Source organism: Monodelphis domestica, chromosome 3 (genome assembly GCF_027887165.1).
Source record: "Monodelphis domestica isolate mMonDom1 chromosome 3, mMonDom1.pri, whole genome shotgun sequence".
NCBI classification, from domain to species: domain Eukaryota; kingdom Metazoa; phylum Chordata; class Mammalia; order Didelphimorphia; family Didelphidae; genus Monodelphis; species Monodelphis domestica.
The window spans coordinates 277,329,168-277,345,329 of record NC_077229.1 but is presented as its reverse complement, the minus strand read 5'-3'; the positions used below and the strand labels follow the sequence as shown (position 1 = coordinate 277,345,329).

Below are 16,162 nucleotides of genomic sequence, written 5' to 3'. Positions count from 1 at the left end.
ATTTACTCAGGCTGCTGAATCATGGGCATTCCTGTCTGCTTGGAGAAAAGTCAGGCAGCTCTACTTTCCACTCAAAGTCTCAGGAGTGTTTGATACTTTCATCTCTGAGTGTTCACACACTTGTTTTAATGTGCTTTATGGAAATGGTGAAACTCAGCAAGTACAGTTGCTGTAGAAAAACATCTGCACTAACTATTCACACACATTTACATCTTTAAATAGACTTTTAGGTCTTGCAGCCTGGTTTCCAGCAAAGTTTTTCAGCTGCGAGAGCTGCAGCTCTCCTAGAGTCAACTGGTGTGAAGTTATTAGTTCCAAAAATTAAAATTTAACATGGACATGCTAAGTGCTTCACACCGAAATGCAGAATGTTTGCCATAACAAAAAAGGCATTCCCAGTTAAGTAGCACTTAGCAAGTGTGAAAGGGGGAAAAGAAATGTTGTTTGAGAAAATAGAATGGAAAGAAATCTTCCAGTGTTCCTTCTTTTCTTAAAAAGAAGGTGCTTGTGATCACTGGAATTTACATCAGCAAATGTGCATGTGGTTGGCCCTGTGAGAACCTAGAAGTTTATGGGAACATTGACAGGATCTCTTTCAAGGGCTCGGTTATTCCTTGGAGACTTTTGGCAAAAGAGGACTTAGGAGAGTCTGATATCCTCCCAGCATGTACAGGTTACTTAACCCAATGGGAGTTTAGTAAGTGAGTCCCTTGTGTTTCACTAGGAGAATAGACCCATTGATTGTGCTAGTAAAATGAGATATTTGACTTAATTTAAAAAGAAAAAAAAAGCAACAACAGAACTCAACTTTTCAAGGACTATTTATTTATATAGGATGAACCTTCCTTGGCTGGTCCCACCCTTTTCTTCAACACCATTTCCTGCTTTACAAAATTATAATGGTAAATCAAATTACGTTGGAATCGATTCATAAAAAATTCCACATAGGGTTTTAAAATTAATTAATTTGTCCATAACATTTAAAATATTAAGATACTCAGTTAACTCCTTCCCTCCCCCCATTAGAGAAGGCATCATTTGACTAAAAATTATATATATATATATAAAACTATGTCTTGTTTCTGTTTATCAGTTCTCTCTCTGGAGGCAGACATACACAAGCCATAAAAGAATATTTCAGTTGCTATATATAATGTTCTCTTGGTTCTGCTTGTTTCTTGTAGGTCTTTTCATGTTTTTCCAAAATTAACCTGTTTGTCATTTCTTATAGCATAGGAATACTTCATCACAATCATATGCCATTTAGTTTAGTTTAGTTTTTTAAATCCTTACCTTCCAGCTGCAAATAAATATAATATTGGTTCCAAAGCAGAAAAGTGATAAGGTCTGGGCAGCGGGGATTAAGGGACTTGCCCAGAGTCACACATCTAGGAAGTGTCTGAGGCCAGATTTGAATCCAAGATCTCTTGTCTCAAGACCTGGCTCTCCATCCATTGAATCACTCAGCTGCCCCCTACAGAGGGTTTTATTTTTAATAATATTTTATTTTTCTTATTATATGTAAAAAACAATTTTTGACATTAATTTTTTAGTTACAAATTCTCTTCCATCTTCTGACCCTTTCTCCTTCCCCTCCCCACTCCCTGAGATACACATAGGGTTTTAAAAGACATTTTAATTGAAAGATATGTCCCCTCTTAGAGCTAAGGTTGTCTCCTCCAACACTTGCCCAAGCAGAAGATCTAAGGACTTAAAACTAGAAAGAACCCTATAAATCACGAGGGGCATTGGAGTCATAAGATCTGGGTCCAGATTCCAAGTCTGTGTTGTATTCTTGGGTGACATTGTATAAACCACTTAAGGTCTCTGTGCCTTAGTTACTTTTCTTTTAACTTGAAAATGAGAGTTATACAGAATTAATCCAAGGCACCTTCTAGTGCCTGTTCTCATCTAACTCTTAATTTGTATAGATGAGCAAACAGAAGGCCAGATAACCAAAATAATTTCCCATCATCATACTCAGGTACTCCAAATCTGATTCTTTTTCTACTATGTCATGTTAGGTAAAAAAGCCAAGTAAAAATCCAAAGTCTTAAGAGATCAGGGAGATGGGATAAAAGGGTCCCTGTATCATTTTGCAGTCAGTATCTCAGACTGGCTAACCATCAGGCTCACTTGACATGTGGTTGAGATTTACAAGCGAAAGAAAATAGTTATGTAATAGGTAAAGGCAGGTCTAGGCCACAAATGAGAAAATGATTTAAACATTGTGCTGGTGATTGTGCACTATTTATAACCGCCCATCGCTATACATTCCCTTACACATTTATGTAATAATATATCATACTTGCACAGGATGTACAGTTGTATAATAAATTCACTTATTAAATTTGTAGACCCAGTAGCAATGGCATATTCTTCCAGCTCAGTTGCATGACAAATTCTGATTCACTGTTTTCTCTGAATGTACAAAGGAGATGTGTTTGAAAATATTTTTAAGGGAAATGACAGGATTTAAGTCTAACAGACAAACTTGAAAGTTGGTAAATTTACACCCAATGTATTCAGCAAATTCAGGAGCTAGCAGTGTCAACTTAGAAAAAGGAAAAAAAATCTTGGATTTGTTTTAGTTATCAGCTTTCAGTGGCATGTCACTTTCTTTATGGGAATTAGATAAATTGTTAGAATCATCATCATTTTCTCTCTCTCTCTCCCTCTCTCTCTCTCTCCCCATCCCTCTCTCTCTCTCCCTCTCTCTCCCTTTCTCTCTCTCTCTCTCTCTCCCCATCCCTCTCTCTCTCTCTCCCTCTCTCTCCCTTTCTCTCTCTCTCTCTCTCTCTCTCTCTCTCTCTCTCTCTCTCTCTCTCTCTCTCTCTCGCTCTCTCTTCCTCTCTCTCGCTCTCTCGTTCTCTCTCTCTCTCTCTTCCTCTCTCTCTCTCTCTCTCTCTCTCTCTCTCTCTCTCTCTCTCTCTCTCTCTCTCTCTCTCTCTCTCTCCCTCTCCCTTTCCCTCTCTCCCTCTCTCCCCCTCCTGAATGCTCAGTAGTCATGCATGCCCTGAGCCTACAAGCCTGAACGATCTTTATGTGTACCACATTGTGTATCCTAGTGGTAGTGATTAGGCCCAATTCTGTGTTAGTTACATGTTGGGTTACGGAGTCATAAGAGAGAGGATGCAAAACCATGCGGTTTTGAACTTGTATTGAAAAGCATTGTTGCAATGGGCAGGGATCCAAGAATGGTGTTTGGTTGTTTTCTCAGAGTTAGATGGTTGCCATCTGGCATTGATAGTGAGATGGTGTTGTCATCAGTTTCTAGATGCAGGAAAGGAATGGATCCTCATCTGTTTCCTGTGGATAAGCAAGAGGTTGATAATCTAGTAAAAATCTTGTTACCTTAAAGAAAGCAGCCTTGGAAATTGTTTACATAACAGCAGCCAGCTCTGACTTTCATGTGCACACTATAACTTGTTAGTGAGCTGAAGTCATTCAGGATTTTTTAAATTTTTAATTACTCATTTTCCACATTCGGTATTTTGTTCATTTGACTTTTGTAAAGAAACAATGTTGATAGAGGGTAAAGAACTTGTTGTTTTCATTGATTCCGAAAGGAAGTATTAGAGAAGGAGGAACAGAAGTTGTATGGCTAATTTTGAAATGATCCTGATGGTCTCTGATTTGATAATAAGAAGGCAGCAGAAATAACAGTAAGTACTTGCTAACTATATAGATACAAAAGTGAAGCAATTTTATGGATAACTTGCTTAGCTGAATAGCTGGCTTGCATTCTTGTTTGTCTTCTCTTTGTTGCTCATAAATCTTTCAGCATTTACCATAATCATTTATCACTTTTCCTGTTTCCAGTTTTTACAAGTTGCTTTGTCTATGCTCACCTCCAAGTCCAGGTTCTGTTTAGCTAAGGAAGTTCAGGCTGCTGAAGCTTTTGCAAAAAGGAAGAAATGGTGGGCCACCTCTTGAACTTTAAAAACAAAATACATGATTAAAAATCTGGCTCTGGTGAAAGTCTCTCATTTTCCTTTGATCCTGGTTAACTTAGTACATGTAATACCTTGCATTACCCTTCTAACATTTAATAATCTGCTTGTTGGCCTGTGCTATATCCATCTTCTAGTTATTGGAGAAATGCTAGTTGTCTTTCATTACCCAAGAAATAATTATTATTGTGTTTTCTGTCTGCCTTTGTGCGCTTATGTTTTAATATTTTTTTTTGCTGGAAGCAATAAGGCCTGTATCAATAATAACCCCCATGAAAGATTTTGGTCTTCAGAACTCTCTTTTTATATAAAAACAAGCAAAATGCAGAGGGAATTTTTTATTAAATATTAGACATCTGGGTTGACTACATTAATTTTAAATCATTCTTATAATATTTCCTCTTCATTTGGTTCTTCAGATGCTCACATAATATGCAAATCATTTTACAATGAATACAAAAGAAACATTAAATATATTAAAATCTGCATTTTAATAAAGTTGTCAATGTATAATATATATCCTGCAACTAAGGAAGAATGATAAAAAGTAATAAAAGGGTAATTTAGACATCGAACTATTTAATAACTTTTCATATTTTACAATCTGATAAAAGTAAATGCAGAATAAAAAGCTTTGGACTCATGTTTTAAAACCTCCCTTTTTGACTTCTGGCCTTGCTACTGAGTACTTCTAAGTGTTAGCGCTATGCCTACTCACCATAAATCACAAAATGGTCTTTCTGTTCCATTGAAATACATATAAAATGTATTGGTTCGTTCTTTCTTGTTCCAGATGGAGTGGATGTTGAAGACGACCCCACCTGTTCTTGGCCAGCATCCTCGCCTTCCAGTAAGGACCAGACTTCGCCCAGCCATGGAGAAGGTTGTGATTTTGGAGAAGAAGAAGGCGGCCCCGGACTCCCCTACCCGTGCCAGTTCTGTGACAAGTCCTTCAGTCGCCTGAGCTACCTGAAGCACCATGAGCAGAGCCACAGCGACAAGCTTCCCTTTAAGTGCACCTATTGTAGTAGACTGTTCAAACACAAGCGCAGCCGAGACCGCCATATAAAACTCCACACAGGAGATAAGAAGTACCATTGTAGCGAGTGTGATGCGGCGTTCTCTAGAAGCGATCACCTAAAAATCCACTTAAAGACTCACACGTCCAACAAGCCATATAAATGTGCCATTTGTCGACGTGGCTTCCTCTCGTCCAGTTCCCTCCACGGACACATGCAGGTGCACGAGAGGAACAAGGACGGCTCGCAGCCGGGCTCCAGGATGGAGGACTGGAAGATGAAGGACACCCAGAAGTGTAGCCAGTGCGAGGAGGGCTTCGACTTTCCCGAGGATCTCCAGAAGCACATCGCCGAGTGCCACCCCGAGTGTTCCCCGAACGAAGACCGGGCCGCCCTCCAGTGCGTTTACTGCCACGAGCTCTTTGTGGAGGAGACGTCGCTGCTGAACCACATGGAGCAGGTGCACGGCGGGGAGAAGAAGAATTCCTGCAGTATTTGCTCGGAGAGCTTTCACACGGTGGAGGAGCTGTACAGTCACATGGACAGTCACCAGCAGCCCGAGTCGTGTAACCACAGCAATAGCCCTTCTCTGGTCACCGTCGGCTACACCTCGGTATCGAGCACCACCCCCGATTCCAACCTCTCCGTGGACAGCTCCACCATGGTGGAGGCAGCCCCGCCGCTCCCCAAGAGCCGGGGGAGGAAGCGGGCCGCCCAGCAAGCGTCGGACATTACTGGCCCCTCCAGTAAGCAGGCGAAAGTGACCTACAGCTGCATCTACTGCAATAAACAGTTATTTTCGAGTCTTGCAGTGCTGCAGATTCACCTAAAAACTATGCATTTAGATAAGCCCGAGCAGGCCCACATCTGTCAGTATTGCTTAGAAGTGTTACCCTCCCTCTACAACCTGAACGAACATCTTAAACAAGTGCACGAAGCTCAGGACCCGGCTCTGATTGTTTCGGCCATGCCCGCCATGGTCTACCAGTGCAACTTCTGTTCGGAAGTTTTTAATGACCTCAACACTCTCCAGGAACACATTCGATGTTCTCATGGATTTGCAAATCCTGCTGCTAAGGACAGTAACGCATTCTTTTGTCCTCATTGCTATATGGGGTTTCTTACTGATTCTTCCTTAGAAGAGCACATAAGACAGGTCCATTGTGACCTTAGCAGTTCCCGTTTTGGTTCCCCGGTGCTTGGAACACCAAAAGATCCTGTCGTGGAAGTGTATTCTTGTTCCTACTGTACAAATTCTCCAATATTCAACAGTGTTCTCAAATTGAACAAGCATATTAAAGAAAACCATAAGAACATTCCTTTGGCACTGAATTACATTCACAATGGAAAGAAATCCAGGGCCCTGAGCCCACTCTCTCCTGTGACAATAGAACAGACATCTCTAAAAATGATGCAGGCGGTCGGTGGGGCTCCTCAGCGTCCCACGGGGGAATATATTTGTAACCAATGTGGGGCAAAATACACTTCCCTGGACAGTTTTCAGACTCATTTAAAAACTCACCTGGACACTGTGTTGCCCAAACTGACCTGTCCTCAGTGCAACAAGGAGTTTCCAAATCAGGAATCTCTGCTGAAGCACGTCACCATCCATTTCATGATTACCTCAACGTATTATATCTGTGAAAGCTGCGATAAGCAGTTCACATCCGTGGATGACCTCCAGAAGCACCTGCTGGACATGCACACCTTCGTCTTCTTCCGTTGCACCCTCTGCCAAGAGGTCTTTGACTCCAAAGTGTCTATTCAGCTCCACTTGGCCGTGAAACACAGCAACGAAAAAAAAGTCTACAGGTGCACCTCCTGCAACTGGGACTTCCGCAACGAGACCGACCTCCAGCTCCACGTCAAACACAACCACCTGGAGAACCAGGGGAAGGTGCACAAGTGTATCTTCTGTGGCGAGTCTTTTGGGACTGAGGTGGAACTCCAGTGCCACATCACGACCCACAGTAAGAAGTACAATTGCAAGTTTTGCAGCAAAGCGTTCCACGCCATCATTTTGTTAGAGAAGCACTTGAGGGAAAAGCATTGCGTCTTTGAGACAAAAACTCCCAACTGTGGCACCAATGGAGCATCTGAACAAGTTCAGAAAGAGGAGGTAGAGCTCCAGACCTTGCTGACCAACAGTCAGGAGTCCCACAACAGCCACGACGGGAGCGAAGAAGACGTCGACGCATCCGAGCCCATGTACGGATGTGACATTTGCGGTGCAGCCTACACCATGGAGACTCTGCTGCAGAACCACCAGCTTCGAGACCACAACATCCGACCTGGAGAAAGTGCCATAGTCAAGAAGAAAGCAGAGCTCATTAAAGGGAATTACAAATGTAACGTCTGCTCTCGAACATTCTTCTCGGAGAACGGTCTCCGTGAGCATATGCAGACCCACTTGGGGCCGGTGAAGCACTACATGTGCCCCATTTGTGGAGAACGGTTTCCTTCCCTTCTGACTCTTACTGAACACAAAGTGACACATAGTAAGAGCCTGGATACTGGGAACTGCCGGATCTGCAAGATGCCCCTCCAAAGTGAGGAGGAATTTTTAGAGCATTGCCAAATGCACCCCGACCTGAGAAATTCCTTGACGGGATTTCGTTGTGTGGTATGCATGCAGACGGTGACCTCTACCTTGGAACTCAAAATCCATGGGACATTCCACATGCAAAAAACTGGGAATGGGTCCGCTGTACAAACCACGGGGCGTGCTCAGCATCTCCAAAAACTGTATAAGTGTGCATCTTGCCTGAAGGAATTCCGCTCCAAACAAGATCTGGTGAAGCTCGACATCAACGGTTTGCCGTACGGCCTCTGCGCCGGCTGCGTGAATCTCAGTAAGAGTGGCAGCCCCAACATCAGCATCCCTTCCAGCAGTAGTAGACCAGGCTTGGGCCAGAATGAGAACTTGGCTTCCATGGAGAGTAAAGTCAAGGCAGGGGGACTGAAGACTCGATGCTCGAGTTGCAATGTTAAATTTGAATCGGAAAGTGAACTTCAGAATCACATCCAGTCCATCCACAGAGAGCTCGTTCCAGATAGCAACAGTACGCAGTTGAAAACACCCCAAGTATCGCCCATGCCCAGAATCAGTCCTTCCCAGTCGGATGAGGTAACTTTTCTTTTTATGTTTGCTGTTTAACCTCCTCGAGACACTATCTCCACTCTCTCCTCACACTTTCTCCAGCTTTATTGTCCCTTGCCAAGAGGGGTTTAGATTGAAATGTGATCTAGTTTTCCCCCATAGCTGCTAGCTAGCAATTACTTGCATCTCGATAAGCAGCGTTTTGGATTGAATGGTGCAAAATAGGACTAATTCCAGTCTCCCTAGGATATTGTCTTCTCTATGACTGAAGAGACCAGCATTCATGCCAGCACAACTGAGATCTGGAATCTTAGCGCAGCTCCACTGTGAACTGGAATCCCCAGCTATGACTTGTGTGTATAGCAAATAGATAATGACATAAAAGTAAGATACCATGAGCCAACATGCTGGCTTAAAGAGTAAATTAAAAAGAATATATATTTGTGAATAACAAATTGGTTCAGGGTGGCTTTTTAATACCATGCTGTCAACACTCACTGTTCTCTTTTGTCTTCTGGGTAGAGATGAAAACGTTGCCTCACAACACCATTTAAAGAAACCATTCATCAAATACCCCATACACAGTACCCTGACTAAAGACACTATCTAGGATTTCAACTCTTTATTTGGGCTTAATTTTTTCAAATTAATTTTTTCTTCTTTCTCTGAGATGGTTTTCATATGCTTTTTTCCACCCCCAAGATAAAGACAAGAAACAAAATCCATTCTAAAAAAGGCAATTTTGTCAACTATCAGTCCTAAAAGTTGAGTAGTTCCTTATAATGTCTTTATTATTTTGATGGCAGTATTCAAACTCGGCTTCTCTTGCTCGCCATTTGCCCAAACTTTTATTGGGACCAACAGATGCCCCTTGGCGTAGCTCTCTCCTTTTGTTCCAGGGTCGGTGAATTTTCCTTATCTGTTCTCTGCACTCCTACCCATTTGGGCATACCCACAGTCCTTCACTACAGATGGCTATCGGGCAGCTGGTAGGGGCTATCTGAAAAGAAAAGCAGAGGGCTCATCTTCTTACAGTGTCTCATCTTTGTGGCAGGCAGGTTCCTAGACTCTCCATTTACTCTTCCATAAGACATCTGTCGTAGTGATTATTAATACTAATTATTATCATTATTACCACTAGTAATAGGAGAGATGGATTTGACCAGGGATATCACTGGCGTGAGAGCCTGCTAGGCAAGGAGACTCCCTGGGTCAATGCACTTCAGCTTCTTCTCTCTCATGTGTAGTCTCAATTGCCTAGAGCAGAGGTATTACAGCATGCAGAGCAATGGGATGTGCAGTACTCCTGAGTACAGCTTGAATTACCTCAAAATGCAGCTGGAAAATATTTAGCAAAAATAAATAAAAATATAATAAAATTGATAATGCATATATATGTATATGTATATGTATATCTATATATAAAGATAATGTGGCTTTCGAAGTCTATTTGGATCCTCAAGGATCCTTGGGTACAGTAGTGACCCCTGTTTCTATTTGAATTTGCTATCACTGACCTAGAACACTGATTGATTTCTCCAGTACATAGCAGTCAGGGCTTGAATATCAGGACTTCCTATCTTTAGAGCTACTTTTTTTTAATCCATAATACCACACTGTGATAATAACAATAATTTATTTCAGTTCTTTTTCAGTCATTTCTGATTCTTTAGAACCCCATTTGGGTTTTCTTGGCAAAGACACTAGAGGAGTTTGCCATTTCTTTTTTCAACTCTTTTTTACAGATGAGGAAACTGAGGCAAACAGTGTTAAAAGACTTGCCTAAGGTCACATGGCCCATAAGTGTCTGAGGCTGGATTTCAACTTGGGTCTTTTGGATTCCAGGTACAGTGCTCTTTCCACTGTGCCACCTGTGAAATGGCCCATTGATATTAAATACAAAAAAGAATGAGAGTAGCCCTGGGACAATTGCTATCTGAACCTCATCAACTATAAGATGACAACAATAGCAGCAATAGCAACAGTAGAAGCATCAACATCCTCTCAAACAGAACAGGGCTATTAAGAAAATGGTTTTGAGATTGCTTCATACTTTGTTTTGGGCCAGAGGCTTCCATTGAAATAAAAATGGGAGTAGTTGAAATTAATCGGATGGCATTTTAAAGGTAAACACTTTTATGAAGAAAAACATCTTTCTTAGACAGGTAAAGCAGCCACTGAAAAACTGAGAGATTCAAGTTCAATTTGTATATCATCAGGATTGAATTAAAATGTACATAGACACTTTTGAAAAGAGAAAATGCAAAAAACCCTCCAAATATCTCAAACTTCTTGTTTAAACAAACAAGATCTTGGGAAGTCGCTTTTGCGAATTTATTTCTTCTGATTCTCTGTTCATGTTCCTAACTAGTGAGACCACAGATGCTCCTTTATCATTTTTGCCTATTTTCTGTTATGCTTTTTAAGGTATTAGATTTATTATTTAGATTTGTGTTGTGAATATTTCATAGAGGAGGGATGATACTATGATGAGCTGCCAAGTATTAGTAACAAGTGGATTTGGAATTGTTAGGTTATAGCTAATGGTTTCCATTCTTATTCATAGGACTGAGTCAAGCTATCTCTTAAGGATGCTGCTAATCTTGATAACAATTAGTAAGCTTTTCTATAGCCTTAATTTACTTAGTGTTCCATGTTTTAATATTGGTTAAGCACTTATAACTTATTTGAATATTTTCCAATTAAAGAAAAGGAGCTTATAATAAATTCCTACTTCCCATATAATGTGTAAGGAAAATGCTTGCTTTAAAAATTACCCCTCTTGAATGGATTCTCTTACTCTATATTTGAAAGAATGGAAGCTTCTTAAGGGAAGGGGCCATTTTATTTTTGTCTTTTGTCCCCCAATGCCTTTGTATACAGTATATCCTTTTTTTTTTTAACTCTCACCTTCCATCTTAGAATCAGTACAGAGTATTGGTTCCAAGGCATAAGAGCTGTAAAGGCTAGGTAGGCAATGGGGGTTAAGTGACTTGCTCAGGGTCACAAATCTAGGAAGTATCTAAGGCCAGATTTGAACTTGGGACCTCCCGTCTGTAAGCCTGATTCTCTATCCACTGAGCCACCTACCTGCCCCTAGTTTAATAAATGTTTAATTGCCTAATTTAATTGCTTAATAAATGTTAGAATTGAATTGAATGTCTTGAATTAAGACTAAATTATGTCTTTAATTTCCTGGACTTCAGACATATTTGAATTTCTCATAGATTTATATTTATTCAGTGTGTCTGGCTTTTACTACATAGTCATAGAATTAGAGTTTTAGAATTGAAATGGATCTTAGTGTTCATCTGAGCCAAACTCTTCATTTTACATAGGAGGAACTAGAAGCTTAGAGAAGTTGTTAAGTAACGTAGGCTAGGCCATTCAGTTTGTAAGTGTCAGAGCCAAGATTTAAACCATTGTTTTGATTTTTTCATCTGGTACTCTTTAACTGAATCCTAATTCCTTTGCTAGATTTCATTTCTCATGTCATTCCCTTCATCATCATCTTCATCCTTATCATCACTGTCCTGATCACTTTCTTGAAATCATGATGAAGGTATTAAATTTTTTCCCCATCTGATTCTGTGCTGGGTCCTATAGAACTTAAACAACACCCACCTTCTGGTAGTTCATAATTCAATATGGATAGCATTGCTATGGGCATCATCCAGAAATATGAGAGGTTGAACATAGCTATACAAGAAATAAACAGGACAGAGCAGTAACCTTATACAGCATCCTCCTTGTGAAGGAGCATCTAAATAATTATTTTTACTTGTTACAGAGTATAACATTTGTGTCTTTTCAAGGTTGATAATATATAAATTATCCATTTGATTACATGGCACCTAGAAGCTATTAAGGAAAAATCTCAGAGAAGATCAGACTATAAGAAGCCTTTGGTAACATGTATGCCTCATCTTAATAAATAACATAGCCAAGAGGAAGTTGATATACCTTACGTGTGATTTGGAACACCTGGATAGGAACCTGATGCATTGGAAGACAGAGATGGTATTTTAGTTTAGTTTTTTTTTCCCTCATTGAGAATTATGACTTTTAAAGAGAAAACAATCCGTGGGAATTAAAGATCTGGCAAATAGATAATGGTAAAGTTCCGGATTTATTTTTCTTGACTATGGCTTAGGTACTGGAATGTTTTACTCTTAGAAAAGGTTGAATCACAGTATTAATTTTTGATGCATGAGTGTTCCATCAACTTTTCTGGTCTTGTATCTCTTAGAAAATATTTTCATACCACTTCTTGTGTACAGAAACATGATTAGAAATAATGGTATTTCACCATTGCTAACATGTTAGAACCTGTGATCACCAGGAACTTTTCCATTGCTCTTTGGACTACTTATAATTTTAGTGCTTCTGATATTCGGTGGGTCTACGACATTATTATCACCAGGAGAATACACGTATTGAAGAGATGAACTTTTACTTTACATAAGGGAAGAGCTTGAAATCATTTAAATCATGATGTAATATTTAAAATGCAATTCATTCCAATCTCTTGTCCAGCACATTATCAGCCTGTAGTGCCTATTCAAGATATACATAGTTATTGGCCTAATTTGACCAATGGACTTTCTCTTTCTAGCAGCACATTTTGGCCTATGCACTGTGGTTTTCATCCACTTTGTTCATGCGTTGTAGTAGTTAGACAATTTTATTTCTCATTTATTTACATTTTCTTTAAAAAACTGTGGCTCAGTGAAGTCAGTTCAGTGTTGTCTGTGAATGAAAACATTTCCTATACATTATCATCTAGAATCACTTTCAACCAGTAAGGAAGAAATTATTTTTTTAAGTGTAAGTAAAAGAAACCATATGAGAGCAAAAAAGGCTTCTTGCGATAAGCAATTTGAGTTAAATCTTGAAAGAAGCCAGAGAAGCTAGTAGATGGCATGTGGTACCACACACTGGAAAGTAATAAAGTCCAAGGTGGAGAAATGATGTGCAAGGAGCAAGAAAAGCCATGTCATTTGATCATAGAGTACTTAAAGAAAGAAGAATGAAAAGGTAGAAGGAGATCCATAAAAACCAAACAAAGGATTTTGCATTTGATCTTGGAGATAATAGGAAGACACTAGAATTTATTGAGTTGAGGTGTTAAAGATTATCATGTGGTTAGACCTCTGCTTTAGGAAGAGTTTGGAAGAGAAGGTTTGGGGAGAAAGATAATTAACTCTGTTTGCAGATATGTTGACTGTGAGATGTCCATTTGATGGCTGGAGATGCAGCACTGGAGCATATTAGGGATGGCTAAGTAGTTCTGAAAATCATTTGCATAGAGATGATAATTGAAGCCATAAGAGCTGATGAGATCACCAAATAAAATAGTATACAGCAGAATTTCTTAACATTTTGGGGTTCGTGAACCCCTTTGTTAATGTTGTGAAGCCTAGGGACCTCTTCTTAGAAAAATGTTTTTAATTGCATAAAATAAAATATGCAAGATAATAAAGGAGACCTATTATATAAAATTAGTTAATAAAATCTCCATTAAAAATAATTTTATGGATCACAGATTCAGAATCTCTGAGGTTAAAAAGAGGACCTAAAATAGACTCTTGGAAAGATCTAAAGTGTGTGTAACTTGGAGAAAGATCCAGCAAAGGGGACTGAAAAGGAGCAGTTGAGTAATAAGAAAACCAGGATAGAATGGAGTCATAAAAATTTTGAGACAAGAGAGTATTCTGGAGACTAAAGTGATTAACAACATCATACAATGAAGAGAGATCAAGAAAGAATGAGGATTTAGAAATGATCATTGTATATGACAAGAGATCATTAGTAACTTTGGATAGAGCTGTTTCAGTTGAATGATGATATTAGAAGGAAGATTGCAAAGGATTAGAAGAGAATTTGATGAAAGAAAGTAGATGCATCATTTGTAGGCAGCTTTCTTGAGGAGTTTAACCACAAAAAGGAGAAAAGATAATGCTTAATAAAGCTATTGTCAGATCAAGAGGGAAGGATGGGGAGAAACATGGTAGTGTTTATAGGGATCAGAGAGGGAGCTAGTAAATATGAAAAGATTGGAGATTAGGGAGACTAAGGATGATAGTGGGAGGAATCTCTTGGAAAATTCAGTAAAGAAAAAGGAAGCATCAAAAATATTTTATCACCTAGAATCACTTTCAACCAGTAAGGAAGAAATTATTTTTTTAAGTGTAAGTAAAAGAAACCATATGAGAGTTTATGAAATCTGGGAAAATTTTAACATAGACATTGAATTTTAGGAAAGAAAATTTCAGAAAGTTAAAGGGAGGGAAATGATATATTTGATTCTGTAACCAGAAATATTTAAGGAAAAAATGGCCCTAGAAATAGGAGTGATTATAACATATGGGATTTTGTCTGCATATTGATATTGATAGGAAATAAAAAGTGAAAATATTTAAAATTCTGTGAAATTTTTCTCTTTTAAAAGGACTTTATAGGGGGCAGCTGGGTAGCTCAGTGGATTGAGAGCTAGGCCTAGAGATGGGAGGTCCTAGGTTCAAATCTGGCCTCTGACACTTCCCAGCTGTGTGACCCTGGGCAAGTCACTTGACCCCCATTGCCTAGCCCTTACCACTCTTCTGCCTTGGAGCCAATACACGGTATTGATTCCAAGACGGAAGGTAAGGGTTTAAAAAAAGAAAAGGACTTTACAAAAATGGAAAATGGCATATGATCAAAGGTAGAGTGATGTAGAATTACTTATAAATAGTATTTAAAAGTTAGGTAATTATTCTCAGGACAACTAGAAAGTCCCACTGCTTAGGCTAGATAACACAATATTAAAAGACTACAGAAATCTGACTCAATTTCTATTTTGCTTATATCAGCTCTCAAAAAAGATTATCTATAAAATTTAAGTGATAGAGCAAATTCGTTAATGGGAATTTGGAATAGAAAACAGGTAAGGAGAGAGTAAAAAAATAATTTGAGAAGTTTATTTGATACATGTCTCTAAAGCATGATGAATTAAATCCCAAAATACTGAAGAAAGATACATAGATATGATCACAAAAATACCATTGAAAATCTTTTATAGATAGTGATGTCCAAACTAATAAATTTAAAAAAATAAATAGAATTAATTTTAGACATATAATTAAATGAAAAGTTTTTTAAATTGTTTGTTTGCTATATTAAATTCCCAGGTATGTCTCTTCCACCTAGCCTTTAGTGCACTAGAGAAGGCATCATATGATCCCCAAAAAAGGATATATAAAACAATATCATCCATATTTTATTTATTAGTTATTTTTAAGTCCTTATGGGAAAAACACAATAATGATGATTATTAGCATTGTTTCCTTTATCTAACAACCTAAAAATAAGATGTAATAACCTCGCCTAGTTTATTTTACTGATAATGTCACTAGATTTACTTTGTTAGGGCATTTAAGACATTTTACCAAGTCATCTGTGTAAACAATATGGAGAAATATGTACTAGATTAGAGCAAAACTAAGTGATTAATCAACTATATTTTCAAACTTTTTGATAAATGTAATCACATTAGCTTAGAATAATATCTTTAGCAAGCATGCTATAGGGCTCTGTCATCAGTCCTATTCAATATTTAAAAAAATCAATAACGGGGACAAGAACATTGAAAGTGTGGTTAGCAAATTTATGGATGCCATAAATTTAGGAGGGATAACTTGTATACTGGATGTCAGAATCAAGATTCAAATACATTTTAGAAACCTGGAAGAGTAGACTCAATTTTTAAAAAAGAATTTTAGTGGGGACAATTTTAAATCCTACATTTAAATATAAAAAGTAATTGTACCTAAAGGAATTTGAAATGGAACCCAAGATTGTGATATAAGATTAAATTTCCCCCTTTCTCTTGCCTACTGCTAAATGTACTTTACTCCCTAGATCCTGCCATTTATTTCCATATAAAGTTTCTTGTTACATCCTTCTTACCACAACTGTCTTAGGTGCATGCACCATTAAGTAATCTCCTCTTGGGACAAATTATCTTCTTCAATAATGTGTTCCCTTCAATCCATTCTGAATACTAAGGTAAAGTTGTCTACCTCTTGCCATTTTGATTACATCTCATTCAG

The 16,162-nt window shown here is 38.6% G+C and overlaps 1 protein-coding gene across 25 annotated transcripts in view; it reads left to right on the top strand.

Moving 5' to 3' along the window:
• Nucleotides 1-16,162, top strand: part of ZNF521 (zinc finger protein 521) — a 348,179-nt gene that overhangs the window by 138,422 nt on the left and 193,595 nt on the right. For all 25 annotated transcript variants that reach the window (XR_008917697.1, XM_056823812.1, XM_056823825.1 and 22 more), the window contains one exon: nucleotides 4,747-8,099. Coding sequence is in view for 24 of the 25 variants with exons in the window: in XM_056823812.1 (XP_056679790.1) it covers nucleotides 4,747-8,099 (3,353 nt within the window). In the remaining variant the exon portion in view is untranslated. The remainder of the gene's footprint in view (nucleotides 1-4,746; nucleotides 8,100-16,162) is intronic.